The sequence below is a fragment of the Mastomys coucha genome, chromosome X, assembly GCF_008632895.1.
Source record: "Mastomys coucha isolate ucsf_1 chromosome X, UCSF_Mcou_1, whole genome shotgun sequence".
NCBI lineage: Eukaryota > Metazoa > Chordata > Mammalia > Rodentia > Muridae > Mastomys > Mastomys coucha.
In genome coordinates this window covers 13480554-13505572 of record NC_045030.1, presented here as the reverse complement: position 1 = coordinate 13505572, position 25019 = coordinate 13480554, and the positions used below count along the sequence as shown (strand labels likewise).

The window sequence follows — 25019 nt, the reverse complement described above, 5'->3', positions numbered from 1 at the left end:
TTGATTTGCATTTCCCTGATGACTAAGGATGTTCAACATTTCTTTAGGTGCTTCTCAGCCATTTGGTGAGAAATTTTCACCAAATTTTTCTCATTTCACCAATTTTTTCTCATTCTCATTTTGAATGAGAAAAGCACCTGAAAGATTGCAGTCCTAACACCACATTGTTATGAAAACCAGAAACAAGCTTGAAGCAGGGCTGTGGCTAATCTAGGCTGTCAGCTTGACTTGGACCTGGAGTCAACTAAAAGGCAAGCTGCTGGGTATACCTGTGAAGTATTCCCCTCATTAAGTTACTTGAAGTGGAATGTCCACCCTAAATGGGTGGCGCCTTCTGGTGGTAGCCCAGATAAAAAGGAAGACTGAGTAAAAAAGCTTTTTACCTTCATTCCACTCTTTCCAGCAGCTTTATCTACACCATACTCCTGTTGCTGCTAGTACCAGAGCACAGCTTCTTCAAGCTCCCAACACGGAGTGAAGACCATGGCTCTCCAGAAAATTTCCCTACCTTTAGTAGCAAATTGGGACTTTCAAGGTATTCTGCGTATAAAATAGCTATAGTTAGATGACTCGATCCATGTATAATAAGACAATCTAGTAAATTTTTAATATATTTTATAGGTTGTGTTCCTCTAGAGAACCCTGAGCAATACAAACAGCTATCATTAAAGTACTTTGACTAGCACTTACAAACACAATTGGAAGAAAGTAATACAAATTTCACCAAAAAATTTTAAAGAATCAAATGGAAAACAATTGTTTGTTGAAACAAAGTTTTATGCTTTGTGACTCGGGATAGCCTTTACCTTGTGATTTTCCTGCCTTGGACTTGTGAGGACTGGGATTATGGCTATATTCAACCATATTTGAAAACCAAGTGGAAATTTTAAACTTGTAAAATATAAAACCAAAATATAAAAAGATTTCTAGATGGACTGAACTGCAGAACATGCTGAGTTATTAAATATTTATCAAACCCTGGAACTGGAGAGATAGCTCTGTGGCTAAGAGCACTTGCTGCTCTTACAGAGGGACAAAGTTTAGTTCCCAATCGTGGTTCAAAAAGACTTTTGTAATTTAATTCCAGAGTTACTTGATACCCTTTTCGGCCTGCATGGGTACCAAGTAGTTCCCATACATACATGCAAGTACTCATACATATACATAAAATAAAAATACTTTAAAAAATAATTACTGAATCTGAAAATAAAACAAGAGAATTACTCAATGCAAACAAAAGAAAATGTGAAAACGAATGAACAGAGGGCCAGGTGTGGCGGTGACCACCTTAATCCTAATATTTGGAGGCAGAGGCAGGCAGATCTCTGAGTTTATAGCCAATGATCTACAGAGTGAGCACCAAGCCACACAGGGTTACATAGAGAGACCCTATCTCAAAACCAAACAACAAAAAGATGAATAGAGCTGCAAAGACTGGTGTACTACAGTAACAGATCTACCTTCATACCATCAGAGTTCTAGTAAGAGCCTGATGTTGAACTAATACTTGAAATATGGTCAAAGTTTAACAAAATTTGGCAAAAGACATAAATCTGCAGATTCAATAAGAATTGAGAATGTTCAGCAAGAAAAACTCAAAGAAACCTATCCCCAAACACAGCACAATCAAATTCAGAAAAGTAAACTCTAGCCAAGCATGGTGCTACATACGTATAATATCAACACTTGAATGGTGTAAGCAGGAAGATCACGAATTTAAAGCTGACTTGGACTAAATCATGAGACTATCTTTTCAATAATTAATTAGGTTAATTGATTAATTAAATGAAGAAAAGTCCAAGAAAATTCTTGAAAGCAACTAGAGAGGAATGACATTATTTATGGGACAATGTGTTGGATTTATTCTTGAAAGTATGGGGGACTGAAAGAAGTTGCACATGTTTTCAATGATGGGAAGAAAATAAGTGTCAACCTAGATTTCTACAGAAATTCCATAATAATATGCTTCAGGAATGATGTTGAAATAATGACTTTCTCAACAGAAAGTCAAGTTGGTTACTATATGAGAACTGCTATAGGAAAAATTTCCAACTGATAGCAAATGGTAAAGGAAGAAGGTTCACATTCCACAAATGAAAACAAAATAGAGTAAGAAAACAAATACAAATGAACAAAATGTGCTCTTATTTGTGTTTTGAAAGGTATGTTTGGTATGTGTGTGTGTGTCTGCACATACCCTCATGGGGGGGCTATGCATGCTCCTAGATGCAAAAAAAATCATCATCATCATCATCAACAACAACAAAAACCCAAAAGGGAATCTTAGGTATCTTGCTCTATGATGCTCCACCTTATTCCTTTGAGACAGGGTTCTGAACCTGGAGTGATGCTGGTAGCCAGCAGATACCAGCTGTCCTCCTGTCTCTACAGCACCTGGGTTCTAGAAACACAATCCCATGCCCTGCTTTTTATATGGGCTCTGGGTGTCTGCAGTCAGGTCCTTATGCTTGGGTAGCAAGTGTCCTTATCTAGTGAGCCATCATCCCTGGGTCCCAAATTATATATGATTTTAAGGCAAAATTTATATTATATGATTTTGTTTTCAATATATACAGAGAAAATATGTAAAAGAATCATAAAAGGGAACATTATAAAGAGAAGTATGCAGATTGATTTTGTATATTTCTCTAGAAGCCACAAATAGTTGATCCAATTAGGCTGTGATAAGTTTCCTATGTACATGCCAAAGGAACCACTGAAATAAACATACATAATGGTCTGCTGACAACTACTGCAGAGAAGTTAAAATGACGTTTTGAAAAAAAATGTTTAAGTAAGAAATGTCAGAAAGGAGAAACCAGAAAAATAACGAAGAAACAAACCCAGTTTGAAAAACAGCAAATGTAAGCCCTAAAAATATCAAAATTATTTTATAAATGTTTTCAATACACATAGTAAAAGAGATTGGCAGAAAAGACTTCTGTTTGTACTGCTGAGAATGAAGCTCAGGGCCTAGTACATGTTAGCTAAGTGCTCTAACACTAAGCTATATCCTCAGCCTCAGATAAGAATTTTAAAAAACCAGACTCCATGTTTATAAAATTATTTTCAGATGTAGTGACATAGATAGTTTAAAAGTAAAAGGGTGATAAGAGTAAACCACACAAACATTAATTGAAAGAAAAGAATAGTGGCTCTATTAATGTCACATAAAATGGAGAGTTCAGAGCAAACAAAATACCAGGAGCAAAGAAGAGCATGGTAAGAGGATAGAAGACATAGCAGTCTTAAAGTTATAATCAACAAATGAAAAACTCAAATATCACAAAGCAAAATCCTGAAAATAGAAAGGGGAAAAAGACAAGTCCACATTTGTAGTTGAAAACCAATATCAATCTATCACTGACTACCAGAAACACTAGATACCAAATAAATGAGGATGTAAAAGAATTCAATACCTTTAGCCCTGATGTCTATCAATGCCACCTAATGAAGGTAGGACACATGTTCTTTTAAGTGTACATGTGACATCCCCATATAAATGGTCTCCCAGTTCACAAAACAAAGCTAAACAAATTGAAAACAAGTGAAATAATAATAACACATTTCTTAGTAACAATAGAGTCAAACCAGAAATCAGTAACAAAGATAACAGGAAAAATTTCCAAGATTGAAACTAAAGAACCCACATAACTAGTACACTAAAGCACTATATTAATAAAAATGAAATTACAGGACTGGAGATGAAAGAGAGATAGAATACTTGCCTAGCATACCCAAAGGCCTGGGTGCCATTAAGGAATGAGGAAGAGGACAGAAGGGAGAATAAGGAAGAGGAGGAAAGAAGAAGAAAATGCAGCAGATGAAAATTCATGAGCCCATGTAATATTTATAATACTTGGTGCTTACATTAGAAAAAGAAAGCCGTGTGCTTGCTTTGGCAGCATATATACTAAAATTAGAAAAAGAAAGCCTCAAATGAACAACCTACCTATGAAAACCTTCATTCTGTATCAAAATAAATTCTGTACTGTAATAAGAAATTATGACATCAACTTAGTAACTATTGTAAAGATTTCTACTAAATGAGATTATGGCTACACAATCAATTCTAACTATTTTTTCCCTGTTCCAATTATGACCATTACTAAATTCCCCAGAAAGACAACCTTAGAATAATCACCTCCAACCCCAAAGCCCAAGGAACTGGGATGATGACTTTTCATAACTTCTTCAAGCTGAATATGGCCATTAAGATATCTTTGAAGGGGGGATAAGGTAGGGAAAATGGGGGAGTTGGTTGGCCTTAAGAAGGCCACACCAACGATTGTTTTAGTCTCTGATGTCTGTGTCTGGACTGGATCTGGCTGAAAGTCCAAGAGATCAGGAGTTCAAAGCAGGTCAGTTCAGCATGTCTGATGATGAGACTCACCAAGGCTGTATATTCTGTAATATACCAATCTCATAACACAATTTTATTATCATCAAGATACCTTTTTGTTTGATTCTCTGGAATCTAGTCCTCTGGGGGTCTCCCTTCATCATATCTGATCCATATTACTATGGGAGGTATATAGACACTAATCAAATTTTCTAAAATCACAAAGACAAAACCTTTCTCCCAAATCAGCATATCCTTGAGCCAGTAACCAGAAAAACCTTTATTTTGACCTCTCACAAAACTCAAAATCACATCCATTTTTGAAAATTAAAACAATCCAAAACAAATGAAGTAAACCAAAATACTGTATGTGCCTATTCTTAGGCTTTTTCTATTTTGCCATGCAGGATAATAACCCAATTTTCCTCAGGAGCCCATGTTAGAGAATATGAGTTAGTCATCTTGCAGACCTTATTATATCATCTTTAAAACAATTGATCCACACTTCTATCAATACATGCCTAGAAGCAGGCAGCTTGTCCAATCAGGATTTAAACACAAAATTCCTGTGGTGCCCACATTATACAGAATTTGAGTATCTCGTAAGACTTATTAGAGCAATATATCTTTATACTATCTTTAAAGCAATTAATTCAAACTTTCACTATGCCTATAGGAAGCAGGTAGTTATTCCTTTTTAAGCTCTCTGCCTAGAGCAGCCATCTTGTTATACCATCTATCTGTTGGGCTCTCTACTTGGAGCCACAGACTTCTATTAATTAATACCTGTTCATAGCAGGCAATCATCACTGCCCTTTCTACTTGGAGTCAGTGACTAATTTTCCCTATCCCAGTTCTGAACTGCAGGCAAAATTCCCCACATGATTCAGACAAAATCTGTATATAAATCTATCCTAAAAGCAAATAATCTCAATTTTATAAATTCACAGTTAAACCAATATCTGTCTCAAGATATAGGCAGCTTCCATTCTCCAGCTCTCTGGTTCAGAGCAGCCATCTTGTCTCTTTCCACAGCAGGGGACCTCAAGAGTTCTCTTTCTTGTTTCAATTTCCCGTGCTTGAGTCCATGCGACTCATCCCAGCGCTACCTTTCTCTCACTTAGATAATAAGACTTTAATCTCGGGCTAATCTTAAATTTCTAGTGAATTCTTGCCTAACATGTTGGTTCACCACCTGTTGTGGGAAATATTAAAGAGGAATCCATGCTATTGCTAAGGCACTGATGGAGGGCCAGCCAGGCACTGGCGGACAATGGCTGGCCTGCTTGCATCTTGTGCAGACTCTCTTTGACTCAGAGCTTTGAAAATTCTCCACCCAGTTTGCTAAGTTCTCACTGGCTGGTCGTTACCATGCCAACCCCATGCTTCAAAACTCCAATGGTCTTTTGTGGTGTACCAGGCTTTGCTGCTGTACCTTTCTCTCTGAAACCCAGTCGAGCCTCCACATGAAGGAAAGCACCACACAAACTTAGTTCAGAATCAATGAACTTAGTTCTCAATTGCTGGTCACATCAACTAGAATCCTAATCTTGTAAGCCATATTAAATCTAAATCCTCTGGTGGCAAATCCTGGCAGATTAGCTATCTAAACTGGGAAACAGTAGTGGTTACATCTTGTCCTCTCTCCGTCCCCATCAAAAAACACAAATCGATCCATTCTTATCTCCTAGTACAAAGTTCTAGTCCAAGAGGATCAAGGACTTCCACATAAAACCAGATACACACAATCTAATAGGAGAGAACATGGGGAAAAGCCTCGAACACATGAGCACAAGGGAAAATTTCCTGAAGAGAACACCAATGACTTATGCTCTGAGATCAAGAATCAACAAATGGGACTTCATAAAATTGCAAAGCTTCTGTAAGGCAAAAGACACTGTCAATAGGAAAAACAGCAACCAACAGATTGGGAAAAGATCTTTACCAATCCTACATCTGATAGAGGGCTAATATCCAATATATACAAAGAACTCAAGAAGTTAGACTCCAGAGAACCAGATAACCCTGTTAAAAATGGGGAACATATTTTACTGGGGTTGCTTCAAGTATGTTTCCATTTAATTTGATATTGGCTGTTAGTTTGCTGTATATTCCTTTTATTATGTTTAGGTATGGGCCTTGAGTTCCTGATCTCTCCAATATTTTCAACATGAAGAGGTGTTGTATTTTGTCAAATGCTTTTTCTGCATCTAAGGAGATGATCATGTGATTTTTTCTTTGAGTTTGTTTATATAGAGGATTACCTTAATGTATTTTCATATATTGAACCAACCTTGCATCCCTGGGATGAAGCCTACTTGATCTTGGTGGATGATGGTTTTTGATTTATTCTTGGATTCAGTTTGCAAAATTTTTTAAAATTGATTTAAGTTTTATTGCATTATGATGAGAAAAGATACATAATTTCAGTTTATCTGAATTTGTTAACATTTAAACACATTTTAAGTAAACAGGATTACATCATATTCTTCTTTCCCTTTTGTACCCCAACTCCTCCTAGAGACCACCCAATATCTAGAAGTTCTTGGCATACAGAGAGACACTTTAAACTTTTATCAGCTGAATGGATAACACAAAAAATATTGTTACTGGGTTCTCAGAAAGTCTATCTTGCAGTATCAGAAGAAATCACACGACTTGTAAAATGCTTTGTAAGCCTGGCATGGTGGCTCACACCTATAATCCCAGCAATCAAGAAGCCAAGGCAGGATGGTTGCTGCCTTGATAGGGACAATGCAGGATACATAGGCTCAGGACAACAGAGTTATAATGTGAAACACTGTCTTAACAAACAAACAGAGTTTGAAAACAAGAAAAAAGAATGAATAAGACCAAGCCAGGTTGCAGATGTATTGGAAGAGGTCTGAAGGAGGAAGGAGTCATATATTTGAGGGACACAAAAAGCATTCTGGGGCTAGATGTGCTGTTCAACAGTAGACAGCTTTCTTAGTTTGTGTGTGAGACCCTGAGTTTAGTTTTCAGCATTGCAATAAGTAAATACCAATTTCTTTTCAAAACATCTCAGAATAAAAAGATAAAATATACAGTGAGAGAAAAGAATTATAAGCAAATATCTGATGAAAAACTTGTATCTAAACTATATAAATAACCCTTGACATAGCTTAAAAGTCTAATTAGAAATGGAGAAAACATCTGGACCAGCATTTCACCAAAAAGGAGTAGCATAGATAGCAAATGAGTACTTGAAAACATGTTCCACATCACTAGCCATCAGGAAAATGCAAATGGAACTATAATGAGATGTCACTATGTACTCTTTAAAACAGCTGCAGCATGATCACAATACAAAGTACCCTTGGGGAAATAAAGTAACTTGAGTGCATATATTGGTGGAGGGAATGTAAATGTATACAGCTACCCTAGAAAACAGTTTGGTGTATTTTCAGAAAATTAAAAATACACTTTCCCATAATTCAACACTTGCCCATAATTCAACAACTGCTTTCCTGGTCATTCATTTTTAAGAACTGAGCACCATGGGCTGGGGAGATGGCTCAACGGTTAAGAACACTGACTGCTCTTCCGAAGGTCTTGAGTTCAAATCCCAGCAACCACACAGTGGCTCTGGTGTGTCTGAAAACAGCTACAGTGTATTTACATATAATAAATAAATAAATAAATAAATATTAAAAAAAAGAACTGAGCACCTCTATAAAACCATGCATATAATTCAACAGTCAAGGCAATCTTAAGCAAAATTAAAAATTCTGGAAGTATGATCAGAATTAATTACACACACATACACACACACACACACACTAAAACAAGCCCACCAAACAAAAAACATATAGAATAATAGAATATAATATAGAATCCAGGAATAAGCCCATGCTGCTATAGTCTCCTGAGTTTTGATAAAGGGAGTTTAAAAAAACATTGTAGCAAAGAAAGCCTTTTAACCAAATGGTGGTAGGAAACTGAATATCTGCACCTAGAAGAATAAAATTTGATCCATATCTCTTGCCCTGAACAAAAATAAATTTAAAATGTATTGAAGGCCTGATTTACAGACCTAGAATTCTGGAACTGATGGAAGAAAAAAGAGTATAAACATATTAAGATATAGTTATAATGCAAGGACTTTCTGAAGAAGGATTCCAATAGCTTAGGATATATGGCCAAGAACTGACAAATGGTGTTGTATGAAATTAAAAAGCTTCTGCACAACAAAGAAAGAATTCAATCAAAAAAGAGTCTAGTGGGTATGTACAACCTTTCTGTACATCATATTTTCATCTACAAACATCATGTTCAGGAACAGCATAATTGAATTACAATAAGAACTGCAAAACGAAATCTCAGAATAGTTTCAGTAAGTTTATGATGTGTTGGGCTGTGCTCATAGTTATCCTCTGACACATTCATAGATTGTGAGAAAAGCTTTTCCAGCTATATAGTTGGTCATAGAATAATATCTATAACACATTAAACACTCACAAAACTATGATAAAGAAACCAAGCAATCTAATGAATAAATAGGCCAATAATGTGAAGAGACGGTCCTCAAAAGAAGATGTACAACTGACAAATAAATATATACTAAGGTTCTCAATCTTCTTAGCCATCAGAGAGGGGCAAACTAGAGGTATATTGAGATTTCATCACCACTCAGTCATTAAGGAAATAAGTAACAAACAGGGGCAAGGATGAAGAGGTTGAAGGTTGCTGGTGGCAATATAAACTTGTGCAATCACTATGAACATCAGTGAATGAAAAAGAAAGAAGGAAAGGAGGAAAGAAAGAAAGAAAAAAGAAAGAAGGATATGACTGCTCCTAGGTACAGTGCAGGGGAAGGTTTGTTGTGGATAAAAGGAAAAGGATATGCAGAGGCAGGGACATCTAGGAGAGTCCAGAGTGAACATGACTAGACTGAGCTGGGCCATGTGAGGAAATGGAGAATAGGAGGGGGAGAGGAGTTGCTGACCAAGAGGAGTGGCCTGGGCCAAGAGACTGGCATAACCAAAATGACTGAGTTATATAGATGCCACAGGAGCTGGGAAGAGGGAATCCCAATCCAATACCTAGGCTGGAGAGTTCAGGGTAGGGGGCATGGTATGACAGCCAGGAGGGCCCTGTAACAAGTAGAGACTGAGGGATTCTGGGAGAAATTGGCTGCTAGCTTCATATGTTAATTGACACTTCAAGCACTGTTTAAGACATAATAGTTAGTATGGAGAAACCTCATAAAAACTAAAAGGAGAGACTGGAGATGTATTAAACTCGGCTGGTAGTGTGTTTACCTACCATGCAGGAAACCCTGGGTTCCAGCCCCAGCACAGCACAAAACTGGGAGTGCTGCTACACACCCACAATTCCAGCACTCAGGGAATGGAGGCAGGAGTATCAGGAGTTTAAGGTTTGACGTTTGAGGCCATCCTGGGCTACACAGGAGCCTGTCTTTTCCTTTGGCCCAGCTATACTACTCCTGGATACATAACTGAAGGACTCTAAATGACCATACCACAGAGACGCTTGCACATCTATTTTACTGCAGCACTATTCACAATAGCTAACATGGGGAATCAATGGATAAGGAAAATGTGTTGTGTGTATAAAATGGACTTTGATCCAGCCATAAAGAAGAATGAAATTCTGACATTTATCAGAAAATATATACAACTGAAGATAATCATATTAAGTGCAATAAGTCAGGTGAATACTATACCTATATGGTAATATCTATAAAACACATTACTATGTGCAATGAACATACTCCAATAAAAATTTAAAACTTGTACATTAGTATACACAGCAGCTTCATTTCTAAATGAGCAAAAATAATTTTAATGTCCTTCAATTGGTAAATGATGAAGTATTATACTGATAACACGGAATACTATTCAGCAATAAGGAACAAACTATCACCATAGAAGATAATCTGTGTATTTGCAAAGAACTGTATTTAGTGAAAAAGTCAGTGTCAAAAGGCTATATAACTAATATTATATTTACATCATTTTTGAAAATAAAAACATTATAGAGATGAAGAACAAATTAGTGTTTTCCATGGAAAATGGTAGGATGGGGCAGGGTATATAACTACAACCAGTTGGCACCATAATTTCTTTGTATTGATACAGTGATTCTATTATTGGTTACAGTGGTGTTTCCAGAAATTTATATGTGATGCAATCATATACATCTCTATTTATGCCTACACATAAAATAAGTGCATATAAACACTTGAAAGTAGAATAATAAGTCTGTAGATTATAACAACAGCAATTTCCTGGTATTGATATTAATCTATTTATAAGATATCCTCTTGGGGAAAATTAGGTGAAGGTTATACTGGACCTGAGTATGTTGTTCTTGCAATTTCCTGTGAATCTATAATTATTCAAAGTGGAAAGGCAAGAAAAAAATTCTTATCACTGTTTCTTTGTGTAGTATGTCTAGCATGTCACTTGGGTTGCTTTAAAGACCCAGAAATAAGCCTGGCAGGAATACAGGGGAGTTTTGTCAATGACTAACCAAGTGTTAAATGTTGCCAAGTCAGATCTCATTTCCTATCAACCATTTATAGAGAATACTCTCAGCCAACCCCTGGACCATACATTCTTTGTATCCTTTTAGTAAATAATTTTTATGTCTAAATATTTTGTTACTTTTTGCTTAGTTATTTTTGAGACAGGTTCTCATATATACCAAGCTGACCTCAAACTAGCTATGTAGCCAATTCCTGATTCTCCTTCCTCCCTAATGCTGGGATTATAGGCATGTACCACCACATGCAACTTACTGGGTTTTAAAAGAATATTTTTAGTTAGTATATAAAGAAAACATTTAACATTTTCATTCAATTTCAATTTTTCGTTGTGGCACTGCTATAGGTTGATCCCAGGGCCTTATGCATGCTAAGCATGTATTCTGACCCTGAGCTGCATAGCCAGATTCTCAAATTCAAACTTTTGATTAAATCACTAGTGGAACAAGGAAAGAAGAGGGGAGAGAAGGCATGCTGGAAAAACTGTTGCAGCCTTCAGAGCATTATACAGGTGGCAATTTCTCAAAGGTTCTTTCTTTCTACATGCTAGGAATGGGCTCCTATCCTCCTGTGTGTGCCTCAGTCACTGAACTACAATAAGTATGCTTAGATAGCTTCTACTGCTGACTTATACCTGCATGGATTTGACAGTTCCCAAGTAGATGCTAATTAACCATCAGCTAATTTCTTACTAGTAGTTGTATTTAAAACATAAAGATGCCCAGGAATTGTTTGGTGTGATGTCCTCCCCCCCAAACTGTTAAGCCAAACATACCCTAAATATAGATATTAAGAATTTAGTTAGCACTAGATTCCAATTCTTTTCTTTTAATTTTACTTACGTATATGGGTATTTTGGCTGCATATATACTGTATCTCACATGTGTAAGGTGTATTAAAATGTATTACACATATTGTGCAAGCCAGAAAAAGTGTCAGATCCTCTGGAACTATAGTTATAGACGATTGTGAGCTGCCATACGGGTTCTGGGAATCAAACCTGGGTCCTATGAAAGAGCAGCCAGTGCTTTTAACCACCATGTCATCCCTCCAGCCTCTAGACTCCAATTGAAGAATATTATGAAGAATATTATGTTCACATGGAATAATGAAATGTGAAATTTAGTGTATATTTTTAAATGAAACAATCCACTACTTATCAACACACTACACTGACCCCAGTAGCTTACTTTGTCCTGTTTTCCAGGCAGCAGATGGAAAACAATGATCTAGAGTCTGGGGAGCATGAAAACATGTGTTACCCTGCCTGAAGCAAGTATAGAACCATCTGGTTGTGAACAAGTTGAAACTATTAGAAATTTAGCTTGTATAACAGAAAACAAATTATTAATAAAAGACAGAACACTAAAGTTTAAAAAAAAGTTAAAAGGTTTCTACACTTCTTTGTTTCTGTCTTAAGGATTGGTCTTAATACACGGAATTGACATGTGAGGTTATTTCTTAACATTCAATGAAGTCACAAATTGGCTTTAGTTTTTATGATGGATTTGCTTCTTTAAAGATTCAGTCATATTCCAAAGATTTGGCCTACTAATAATTGCCTGAGTGCCATCAAAGAGAAGTTTCCTTCTGGGTGTGCTGCAATTTGTGTTGCCTCAATTGAGGTTTTTAGCCCTGCTGAGGCTCCCCTGGCTGTAGTAGAATCACTCAGGAAGATAGACTTAATGTTTTAATCATACCTTTTTCAATTTTTGAAGCTAGGAGGGGGAGGGGAAAGAATAAACTCCCTGCTAGCTTTAAAGTTTGAGACCAGAAGGCTCAACCAACTGAAGTTGCTGCTCCATCATTCTCTGTTGCTTTCTGTCCCTTTCAGTTCAGGGTAGGGAGCCACAGTCCTCCCAAGCGGATCTAGGCTCTCCCACAGACACCCCACTTAGAACTTTTGACCTGCTTGTCTTCCTTTCAAATTTTCTGGTCTTTCCTAGAGACTGGGAATTATGTGCTAGAGACTGACACTTCTTTATCCTGTTCCTCCCCACCTACTCCTACTAGGTGAGGAACCCTGGAAACTGACCACCCAAAACTATTTAACAGATGCTCAAAGTGCTAGCTGGCACTTAAAACTTGGGCTGAGAGCTGAGATTTCCGGGTATTCAGCATGTCCCATCCTCAGGGTTATGTTACTACTTCCCAGCTTATTGTCACAACCTTCCTCCCAGACCACCTCCAGAGCAAATGGGCTGACAAGTGTGGTAGTCTCCTTTTCTATGGCCATTAGCTCTGAGGTGTCTCCTAGCTCCCCAACTGGGAACCACACTGTGAATGACTCTAACATCTGAGGCTTATCTGTCAGCCCAGGTTAACATTCTTAACCTTCCTGCTTGTGCTTCAAATCACTGAAATACTGGGCCAAGGAAAAAGGAAATGACTGATAATGTTGACAATAGAACCATTAAGTTGTTTTGTTGTAAAGGATTTTCTTAGAGGCAATGGTAAGATAATTCTCAAAATGCCAACAATGTGAGAGCACCAGCATCTCTTTATTGTCCCCCTGAAACAAAGTATAATTAGAAATTGTTAGTTTGCTAATAGATGCAGGCTAGTCACCACACACACACACACACACACACACACACACACACACAGCTACCAGAAACAGACTTCAAGCAACTTAAATCTCAATTTCCAGACTTTCAATCTGAGAGATTAAGTGGCAGTGACAGGGATTGCTGGTTAATATTTGCACTAGTTCACCTCAGTTTCAGCCTTATTTAATTTGAAACAACTTTCAGGTAAAAAAAAAATTGGTTTGAGTCAAAACCAAACCAAACCAAACCAAACAAACCAAACCAGAAAACTTGCCTGGGAAGTTAATGTGAAGTTAGGGGAAAGCTAGGGACCCAGGTAGCCCCAGAGAGAATGACTGAGAAGACCTTGGTTTTGCTCTCCCCACCATTGAGCCATCATGGCAGGAATTTAGAGTGAAATTTCAGTCTACTTGATCACTATAGTCCTGGGATTAGCCAAGGCCAAGGCCAAGATTAAATAGCTGCTATATGTCTTCCACTAAAGTGGAATAAAATCTTATTACAACTCCCACAACTAAAAATTCCTCAAATTTCTGACCTTGCTTGAGAACAAATTAATGCACACCAAAATGGTACTAATAAAACTGACATTGTTGCATACAATTATGGTTTTAAAGATTTTTAAAGAAAATATATGTGTACATGCCTGCATGATTTTATTATCAGCACATAAGTACCCAAGAAGGCCATCAAATTCCCTGGAACTGGAGTTACAGTGGATTAAGCTGGTGTCAGTGTTTGAAACAGAATCTGGGTCTTCTTCAATAGCTAGTGCTCTTAAATGTGGAGCCATCTCTTCAGTCCCCAATCCTTGTGATTTTATGTATTTTTATTAGCTGGGACTGAACCCAGAACCTCACATATGCTAAGCAAATGCTCTGTCACTCAGCCAAATCACCAGCTACTATGCCTCAGTTTAAAAAAAAAAACTGAAAAAAATAGTGGGAAAAAGCTGAGATTGCTTGTTTGACATTTTTGCTTTTGTTGAACAGTTCTGATATATCATTTCCATTGGCATATGTGGTTGCTGTTTTAAATAAAGCTGCTCTCAACTGAAGTAAAGGAATGGGCCAGTGTTTTATAATACCTATTCAGATGGGCCCCCTGCAGATGTTGGCTAGCTACCACTTGAGGATGAGAAGGCTTAAGAGGGCATAGGTCTGGGAAGTGCTTTAGACCTACTCAGGTAGCCATTTGGTTTCCACATGGGTGCTAACTAAAGTTCTTAGGGAAAAAACCAGCACCTGTGTGCTAAAGGCTCTTCAAGGCTGAGTTAACTGATCAGAACTTCAGTAATTATGGGGAGTCAGAATGCTACACAGCAAGATGCAAATTCCCTAGAGTTACCTTTTCTCTCTTTAAATTCACTGAGTACCTCCCTGTTTGGTGTTTGAACTAACATTCATACTGAGGCTATTAGGTAACAGTGTTTTGGAGTGTACAAACAGACCATTAGCTTCCACCAACTCAACTGCTAAGAGTGTTTGTTATCAGAGAGCATTTGAGGCCTATAAGCAGATCTTCCTTCTTTGCTGTAACCTACTCCCTCAATATTCCCACCAATATGTCTTGACATTGATTTGACTTGTATGTTCTGTTGTTGTTCTGACACTGTAACAACTTCATAAAACTGCTATCACTGGGATAGGATACTTGAGATAAGCATGAATCTGTGTTTGGTGCCAGGATCACATATGGTTTGCTCCAACATAAACTACCACTTGTTCCCTTTGAGGTGAGTGCTAGCTATGTTTTGTGGTTGATAGATTTTGGTATCCAATGGGATTAGACTTTATCCAAATGCTAAGTGTGTAGGCTTTTCTATTGGTTTGAAGGTTTCCTTTACAAATAGCCAGCCTTAACAGTAGAAAAAATTCCATTAAAAAGTTACACCTATCTGTGACATTCCTGATACATTACCTAGCAATTGTGGAACCAATTGTAATGGATAATATTTAAACTTATGTATAATTTTTGGCCTGGTATATAATTTCCATCATGTCTATGGTTGTCTATAGTGGTGATTACATGAACAAATAGCACTAGTGGTCAAAACTGAATAAACATGTTTGGATTTCTTAGCCAAACACACTCCCATTAGCTTTTCGGTATCTAAGACCTGCCATTTTTGGAAAATACCATTACATCCTAATGCCTTGTTTGGTTTTTCTGTTAGCTTGACACAAGCTATATATATATAGCTGTGAAGATATATATATATATCTGTGAAGAGGAACCTCAATTGGCAAACTGCCTTTCCAGCACCTTGGCACTCTAGCTGTAAGGCCATCTTTACAGAAAAAGCTTCAAATCTATAAGCAAACATACGTCTATCTCCACACCTACTTTAGGGTGTGATTCTACAAGGCAATCTTTACTGTCCTGTTCAGTTCATGAAAGGAGATCTATTGACTCAGACTACAGTCAATGCTTAAGTCAAATGTGATGGTTCTCCCATGGAAGGAGTTGCAGAGATTAACTATGGAGCAGAGACTGAAGGAAGGGCAAGCCAGCCTAAATATAGCTATCTCCTGAGAGGCTCTGACAGTACCTGCCTAATACAGATGTAGAGGCTCACAGCCATCCATTGAACTGAGTACAGGATCCTCAATGAAAGAGTTAGAGAAAGGACCAATGGAGCTGAGGGGTTTGCAGCCCCTTAGGACGAACAACAATATGAACTACCTAGCACCCTCAGAGCTCCCAGGGTCTCAAGCACCAACCAAGGAATGCACATGGAGGGGTCTGATTGTTCTGGCAGCACGTGTATAGTAGAGGATTGCAAATTCAATCATCAATAGGAGGAGAGGACCTCAGCCCTGTGAAGGTTCTATGTCCCAGTGTAGGGAAATGTCAGGGCCAATAAGTGGGAGAGGATGGGGTGGCAGGTATGGGGAGGGGGGAAGCAACAGGGGTTTGTTTTTGTTGTTTTTGTTTGTTTCTTTGTTTTTTTGGAGGGGAACTGGGAAAGGAGAAATTTACATGTAAATAAAGAAAATATCTAATAAAAAAAATGTGATGGTTCTCTTTCATAGCCTCTTACCCTCTGCTCTTGAAAACATTTACCACTAGCTGATATTCTAATTTATTCTTAGTTTCTAGCAGAATGATCTTTAATATGAACAGGAACAGTCACAGAAATATCAGGCTAGCTGTTGGCTTGATGCCTGGCCATGGAAGGGGAAGGGAGCAGAATTAAGGGACTCTAATTCTCCTGGAGCCATCACTGAGCTCTACAACTTTTCTCCAATTGAAACAGCTTCCTGTTTAGCTTCCAAACAATTAACCACTTCCCAATGTTCTTGAATTTGGGCCAGAACAGTTTCTTAGTCTCTACTGTTCTTATGCTATACTGCACTCACCCTGAGAGTCTGCTTTCAGCAGGCTCAGTTCCTTCAGTTCCATTTGTAAGATTGAGGATGGAGAGCCAGAAGACCTGACAGAAAGAAACTGAGCTTTGCTTGGAAGCCACCCTGTTGGACCAGAATGTTAGATGCAACATAACAAGGCCAGTGAGTGTCTTTAGTTTCATTCCTTCTGGGCTTCTCATGCTGGGAGCAGGCTAAAGAGCCATATTTAAAGAATTCTAAATTAGCTGCTTGTAAATAATTTTTTTTTCTCTTAAAGGCACCACTTCTAGTTATTTATATTGCATTTGTATTCATGAGAAAAAGAAAAAAAAAAAAAACCTCTGCCCAAACTAAAAACAAACTTTTAGAGAATGCTCTGAACCCTGCCTTAAAAACTTGAAGGAGCCGGGAGTGTGGTACAGTGGTAAAAGGCTTGCCTAGCTTGGGCAAGGCCTTGGGTTCCATTCCCAGCACAATCAGTGGAATGAGGATTTCCAAAGGATTCCAAAGTGAAGTGATTCAGTAAGTGCCTACGCTGTGCACTGTGTTCCTTGCTGAACACATGTCATCTTCTTCCTCTTCTTGGCTTACTATTTTGGGTGATAAAACAAGCTCACATCTCCATAGGTTTAAAATAAAGTGTTATTAATTTTTAAACAAGTGTCTGTCAATTTTATAGAAATCATGGAAACATGAGGTAAGCAAATGAGTTTGACAGCACAAAAAGGTATGAATACACACCAGTCTCCACTCCTAGAATGGAGCACTACTCCAAAGCACCACTGTAGTTTTTGTGCAATATGTGTCTAGACTTGTTTCATGCAAATACCAACAAATAGATTGGCTTCTTACTTTTAAGTAAGACTGTATTTGTTCACATATAATGCTTTGGTAATCTTTCCATGTTATCTCCTTTTTCTGTGGTTATGCTGTATTTCATTGTCAGAATGTATCATGACACATTTACCTAGTTCCTGATGCCATAGTGTAGGTAGGATATTTAAGTTGTTCTAGAGTTTTTTCTTTGCTTTTCATTGCTTGATGACAGAGCCACATCCTTAGCAAATAATCTCTTAAAATTAATCAAATGTTAACCAAGAGACCCAGATCTCAAGGCCTGGGTTCCTTTGCCTCAATGTAACAACTGACTTCATAGAAATCAAGGGATGGCTGCTAGGACTTTTGGCTTACACATCACTTTGCAGAACCAGTTTCCTCCCATGTCTCCATGTCTCATTCACCAGACTTTAGGAGTATGACCATTTCCTAAACAAACAACAAACCCACCATTAATTGAGGGGTCTTGCTAAAGAAAACAGCCTGGAAAGAACTCAAAATGTCTGAATCAAAACTAAGCACAGATCTTTCTTTTTTTTTTTTAATCTTTTTTTAAAGAGATTTATTTATTATAAGTACACTGTAGCTGTCTTCAGACGCACCAGAAGAGGGCATCAGATCTCATTACAGGTGGTTGTGAGCCACCATGTGGTTGCTGGGATTTGAACTCATGAACCTTCGGAAGAGCAATCGGTGCTCTTACCCGCTGAGCCATCTCACCAGCCCCCTAAGCACAGATCTTACCCACAAAGAGTAATAATGATTTTGGACATGGGTACATTTTACAAAATTGTCCATGTACTACTGAAACCCTGATGCTCATTTCTACCTATTTGTGAGCATATGCAATCAACATCTATGTGTTTGCTCATGCACACAAATATACACACCACCATCACCACCCCAACCCATCATATTAATTTCTTGGCCTCTGATTCAAACACAGTACTCAGTTTAATTTGCTATTGAGAGTCAGAACAAACAAAAGTTCTATATAGTAGCAATGTTTTTAAAATGTGAGTTATTCAACAGTCTGTATTTAAGCCAAAGGTAGATAGTTCAGTGATAAATATACATAATATCACACAAAACTTTGGGGTTCAGTCCACTCATTTAAATCAAATAAGTTCCAAAATGTTGGTGGCTTGTTATTTCTCTGGTTTAGAATGATTCTGGGCAAAGTTTCCTTATTGTTAGAACTTAAGCTACAGGACATTTGCCTCTGTCTCTAGTTTCTTCCAGCAGCAGCACAGGTCCTATTAAGAACAAAGACTAAAGTGACTTAAATATCTTAGGGCATCGTGGAAACAGTTCCGTGGTAGAATACATGGTCAGCATGCTTAAAGCTGGGTGACAAGTGTGTGCAGAAACACACACACACACACACACACACACACACACACACTCGGCAGTTTGGATGAAGTCTTGTATGCCGGCTAGTTTATGCCAACTTGACACAAGCTAGAGTTATCTGAAAGGAAGTTAACCTCAATTGAGAAAATTCCCCCATTAGATCTGGCTGCTAAGTCACTTTCTTAAATAGAGATTGATGTGGGAGATCCCAGCCCATTGTGGGTGGTGCCATTCCTGGGCTTGCGGTCCTGAGTACTATAAGAAAGCAAGGTGAACAAGCTGTGCAGAACAAATCAATAAGCAGCACCCCTCTATGGAGTCTACATCAGATCCTACTTCCAGATCCCTACCCTGTTTGAGCTCCTTTTATGGTTTCTTTCAGTGATGAATAGTGATGTGGAAGTGCAAGCCAAATAAGCCCTTTCCTTCCCAATGTACTTTTAGTTGTGGTGTCATCACAGCAATAGAAACCCTAACTAGGACATCTTGCATCCTCCCGAAGGTAGAAGGCAAAGGGAGACATGCTGAGGACAGGACAGCATATCAGTCTGTTCAGAACAGGAGTAGTTAATGTTTGTGCAGTGACAGACTCCTAGATGTGGAGCTACAGACAACAAAACATCTGAAGGCATATGCAGTTGATAAACAGCCATGTGTGTAATTTCCTCTTCTATAATAACACCTTTTATCTGCAATGAACTTCATAGCTGCTTACCAACAGCCCTTCTGACTCCATTCTGACCATGCAAGTGACCTGACCCAGGGAATGAATCTTTGGTCCAAGTCAAGTGGTTTACACTTTGGGCTGTATAGTAGAGTTACCTTGGGAGTTTTGAAAACTCTGATGCTTAGGTCCGGAGACCCCACGGTAGACCGAATGAGTCAGATCTCCTGAGCTTGGGGTCAAGTTCAATGGTAAAGCACCTGCTTATAGACTGTATAGGACCATTGGTTCTATCTCCAACATCAGTCCACTCCCAAAACATCTCTGGAGCAGGAGAGAACTTAGGAATGGACATTATTTCTAAAAGCTCCTCAGCTGGATGTATAGTCATAGTAGAAGGTTCCCATATAGTTTTCTTTTCTTGGGCTTCATAGTCCAGATATACTAATAGAAAATTGCAGAAATCATTTATGAGCTTTACAATGTTGCTCTGGGTAGCAGGATAAACTGACATACAGTTCTGCTGTGTTCTGCCTGAAATGGAAACCATCCTTTATCCAGCATATTCACATTGATACACACTGTATACACTACCTGCCTCATGGCAGCCCAGTAACAATGCATTGATAGAATTTTTATTATAATGCATTATTATTTTGTATTATATTATTCTATTTTGTTATTGCTGTATATCTTTCAATATGCTCAATTTATAAATTACATTTTCTCATAGATATTTATGAATAGAAAATATCATGGTCCATATAAGGTATTCATTATCTGAGAGACTTAGAAATATACCCACTAAAAATTAGGGGAAGTCAACTGTAACTTTCACCCAGCACTGAGAACTGCTAGTATGAGCTACTCAAAATGTATCCTTTCCTTTATGCAATTATTGGCATAGGGCAAGCCATATGAGCTAGTTCTAGCCAGTGAGAAGAAAGTCACCTAATAGGTGGTATGTTTTGAGAAGGAGTTTAATAACAAGATTATCTTCCTAGGAGCCAAGAATACAAACATTTTAATATATCCACATTTTGATTTTAGGTGCCCAATGCAGAAGGAAGAGCTCAGTCATTAAAGTTTACAAGAACCTAAAACTTCTACTCAGATGTGCCTGCAACCTTACAGAGAAACTGCATCAGCCTTTCAAACAACAGCACCACCATCTTTGCCCATAGTCACTGTCACCTACACCCATTCGCACTTCCTAGGGTACAAAGTCCTCTACACTCCTCTCTATTACCCTGCCTCAGGCATCATTTAGTGTGTCAGAACAAATTGGAGAAGGATGTGGAACAAAATTTCTAGGATATTCTCATGTCTTAAAACCATAAAATGTGCCGGGCGGTGGTGGCGCATGCCTTTAATCTCAGCACTTGGGAGGCAGAGGCAGGCAGATTTCTGAGTTTGAGGCCAGCCTGGTCTACAGAGTGAGTTCCAGGACAGCCAGGGCTACACAGAGAAACCCTGTCTCGAAAACAAAACAAAACAAAACAAACAAACAAAAACCATAAAATGCTGCAGCTTTTGACCAGGGGATGAGTTTCTTGAAGTCCGTGATGGTGAGTTAGGAACCATTATGTTCCCTATGTAAATATGGCTTAGCAGATAACAGGATGTTTTTGTTAAGATGAGGAGTCACCCGTGTCTTACCTTCCTTCTCTATGAAAATCAGGAAAGAACACAGACTTTCTAGCAATTATAAAAAATGATTTGATTACTGGTAGAAGCAAATTCAATTAGCCAGCTTCCCCAAACCACTCTATTAACCCAAAAAAAGAAAAACTCCATCTTCATTAACATCTTCAGCCTTTGTCCCTCCAGTCCATCCCAGGGGAATACTGAATTACTCTATAAAATAATGAATGGAAACTTAAGTCACTTCCGGCCTTCCTGAATTTCTTTTCTTCCTCCTCTGGTCTGCACTGTACAGAAGGCAGCAGGCACTCTTCCAATTCACAGTGTTTGGGGAAATGCATTCCCATGCCACGGACTAGATTCCTATGGTGAGCATCACACAGAACAGTCTCCCCTTGGCCCAGTGTTACATGACATCTGTTAACTCAATACTGGACACATATAGAGAGACTTTTGGGGGCCATTTTAGCAACCACTTTATAGAGAATGGCAAAAAAAAAAAAGGCGTTTACTTGACAAATTGTTAACTACCAGTCTAAAGCCCCATCTATCAAAAAAAAAAAAAATGCCAGAATGGAGTTGGGGAAAACCCAGTCCAGCTTTCTTAGAGCACCAGAGGAAGCTAAGCAAGCTGCTTTTGTGACCTGTGGTCAAACATCCTGCAAACAGCAGTCACCCTCTGAGAGAGGGCAAGAGAAGAGGGAAAAGGGCACAGGGAAGCCAGGGAAAAGGAATGTCAGTTCTACTTGTTTGTAATAGGGCCAGAGACACACAAATGTGCAGAAACGGTTGAAGAGCTGCCTCACTGTGCCTGTGTGCTTAGTACCCAGGAGGAGAGCCCTGGAGCTGTAGAAGAGAGACAAAGAAATATCAGACAGAAAAATTAAGGATAAATAGGAGCAAAATTTATAGTTTTTCACAACACCTTGTTTTCTTTTGACAGCAGACACCATTGCAAAAAGTTGTCCTACAGGACAAACAGGCCTATGCCTGGAAGGACTTCCTAAACTCCACTCCATGTTAGTTATCAGTTTCAAGTTGCATTGGGCTGCTTTAGACTTTCTCTACTGGCCTTGGACTTCTAATGCCTTATAAAGGGGGCTGGGAGAGAGACCTGGAGGCTGCTTCAGCTACCTTTCCACAGCTTCTCTCACTTCCAGGACCTCCTCTGAGAAGGGAGGTAGGTTCATTAGGAAGTGAACTCACTCAAGTATCTCTAATCTACCAAACAGGACATGATCTTGGATGTGATCTGACAGCTTGCGATTCAGGACAGCACTGGCCCCTCTAACCACCCTCCAACTCCCCTCCTCAATCCGGCTGATTGCTTCAGGATCCCCCCGCCCCCCAACACCATTCCTTATACTGTGCTCAGTCTAGAACCACCTTACCTGAATACACCCCAGGGCAGGGGTCAGGGATCAGGGTGTTACACAGCCCAGTTGGCCTTGCTCTCCGGTGGAGTCTCCCCTTCCCTGACGGTCTTCACAGTCTTCACGTCGCGCTCATCCCCGCTGCGAGGGTAGGCGAGCAGTCGCATAGCAGGGGCGCAGGCGGCCTCCACCTGGCGCACCTGCTCTTGGCTCAGACGCTCGCGCCAGGCGTGCACAGCCTCTCGGGCGTCCCGCGCAGACAAGTGGAAGGGACGATCCGCTCCATAGGCCGAGCCACGCGTCATATTGAATGCGAAGGCATCAAGCGCGGCGAGTGTCCGCAGCCCAGAGAAGCGCAGCAGGCGGCGCAGCTGGGCTTGGGGCTGCCACACCAGGTCCTCGTACCGCAGCCGCAGGTAGCGACGCCTCAGCCAGGCGGGCGCGCCGCGGGTGAACAGCAGGTCGCGCAGCCACGCCTCACAGATCACCTCAAGCGCGCTGGTTAAGAAGAAATCGGCGCGCGGCGCCGAGGGCAGCGCCGGGGCCTGGCCTCCTGGACGGGCACCCACGCCGTGCGCCAGCAGCACCCGGTGGAAGCGGTCACCCCTCTGGCGCGTGCGCAGCACCTGGATGCTCTCGCGCAGCAGTCCGTGCCTCGACTTGAGGCGCGAGTTGTGCACCGCCCGCGGGTCTCGGAAGAGCTGCACCACCTTCAGGTTGAGGCCCGGGTCACGCAGCAGGGGGACCAACACTCCCAGGTCCAGCAGCCGCACGTCCTTGATAACCACCACTGGGTACTTGCGACACTCGGCCTCCAGGGCGCGGAGAGACACTGGCGGGCAGGTACTTTCGCATGCTTTATCCTCGACGAGGCCCACGTCCGCGCGCGCCCGGGACGCGGCGGGGCACAGAGGCGGCGAGCAGATGACCTTGTTGGTCCGCCAGCGAAAAAGCATGGCTGTGGTGAAGTTGGCCGAGTCCGGCGCTCGCTCCCCTGAGTCCCCGGGCTGCGCGTACAGGCGCAGCACAGAGAAATCACAGCGGAAGAGGGAGCGCAGCATGTCTCTCAGCGCGCCCTGCAGGCTCTCCGCGTCGCCCGGATACAGCGCCTGCCACAGATGCCACATGGGCTCGTACAAGTAGAAAACGTCCGGGTGCTGGTTGAAGAGTTCTCCCAAAAAGGAGGAGCCGGTGCGCCAGGTGGCATGCACATAGATGTGTTGCTTCTCTTGGGTCGCCGCCTCACCGACGACGCTGAGGTTGCCGGGGGATCCGGGGGATCGATCCGGGTTTCCTTCGGCCTGGGACCGCACCTCAGAGCCCTGCTCACGTTCCCCTGCCGCCGCCGCCTCCAGGCTCCACACACCCAGGCTGCGCTGCAGGCCGGGGCAGTGCCTGCCGCCCTTGTTCTGCTCGCTGCGGCTGTCCAGTACAGAGGGGACGAGGAGTAGCAGAAGAGTGTACAGCGCCAAGAGCAGCGTGAACTTACAGTACTCTCGGCGCCGCCGCCGCCGGCCCTTCATAGTTCACCGAATCCCCACTCTCCCGAGAGCAGAGTAGGCGCCTGCTGGTTCTGTCCTGAAAACCCACCCTAGAGTCCGCGGCTCCAGCCTCTTCGGGTCTCCCTCAACGCTGGGTGGAGCCGAGTGGAGTGGCCGGGCGGTGTGTCCACCACAGGAAACTTGGGAGGCCGTGGTGGCCGCTCACTCAGCCTCCTTGGCTCAGCCTCTTGAGAGCGCTCATTGGCCGGTTCAGCAGCTGCAGGCCCTGCCCATGGTACCCGAAGCTTCTCCCCGCCCACTTACGCTCCGCTAGAGCTGGGCAGGGCTCCTACAGGGCAGGGACACTCTCTGGGGTGCACTGAGCACACTCCACCTTTCCCCAACTCCTTCAAAACGAAGTTAAGTTTGTTAACCAACCAACTTCAGACAAGGGAGGGTCACGTGTACAGAAGGCATCCAGTGACTGGACATGATTCCCCACCCGGAGAATGACACATTTTTTTTTCCTCTTTTTTTCCTTTTTTTCCACATTTTTTTTTTTTTTTTGTTTGTTTTGGTCCTCTGCCTTGCCATTCTGGTCCCAAGCAAATGGTTGATTGCCAGGACCTACACCCAGCGCCCCCATCAGCGCCTCAGTTCTATCCAGAATTTAGCAGAACATATAGAGACTTGGGCCTGGTCCTGACAGGTGAAAAGGTATTGGGAAATCCAAGAGGCAGATTAAGCTTAAAATTACTAAAAGTTGAAAGAGCTCTGAAAATGTTCTGTTTTCCTCTGTTTCAAGTGGATAGAGAACAGGGAAAGGAGAACAAGCTATCAGTCATCCTGAGGAAGGTATGGAAAACTTAACAATAGATGGAAAGCAAATCTCCACTG

General features: G+C 40.6%; 1 protein-coding gene across 1 annotated transcript in view; it reads right to left on the bottom strand.

Annotated features, from left to right (window-relative positions):
* Chst7 (carbohydrate sulfotransferase 7) overlaps positions 1 to 24312 on the bottom strand; it is a 39701-nt gene extending 15389 nt beyond the window's left edge. The window contains exon 1 of the mRNA XM_031373328.1: positions 22660 to 24312. Coding sequence (XP_031229188.1) covers positions 22698 to 24164 — 1467 coding nt within the window. The 5' untranslated portion in view covers positions 24165 to 24312 and the 3' untranslated portion in view covers positions 22660 to 22697. The remainder of the gene's footprint in view (positions 1 to 22659) is intronic.
* Positions 24313 to 25019: the final 707 nt, after the last annotated feature.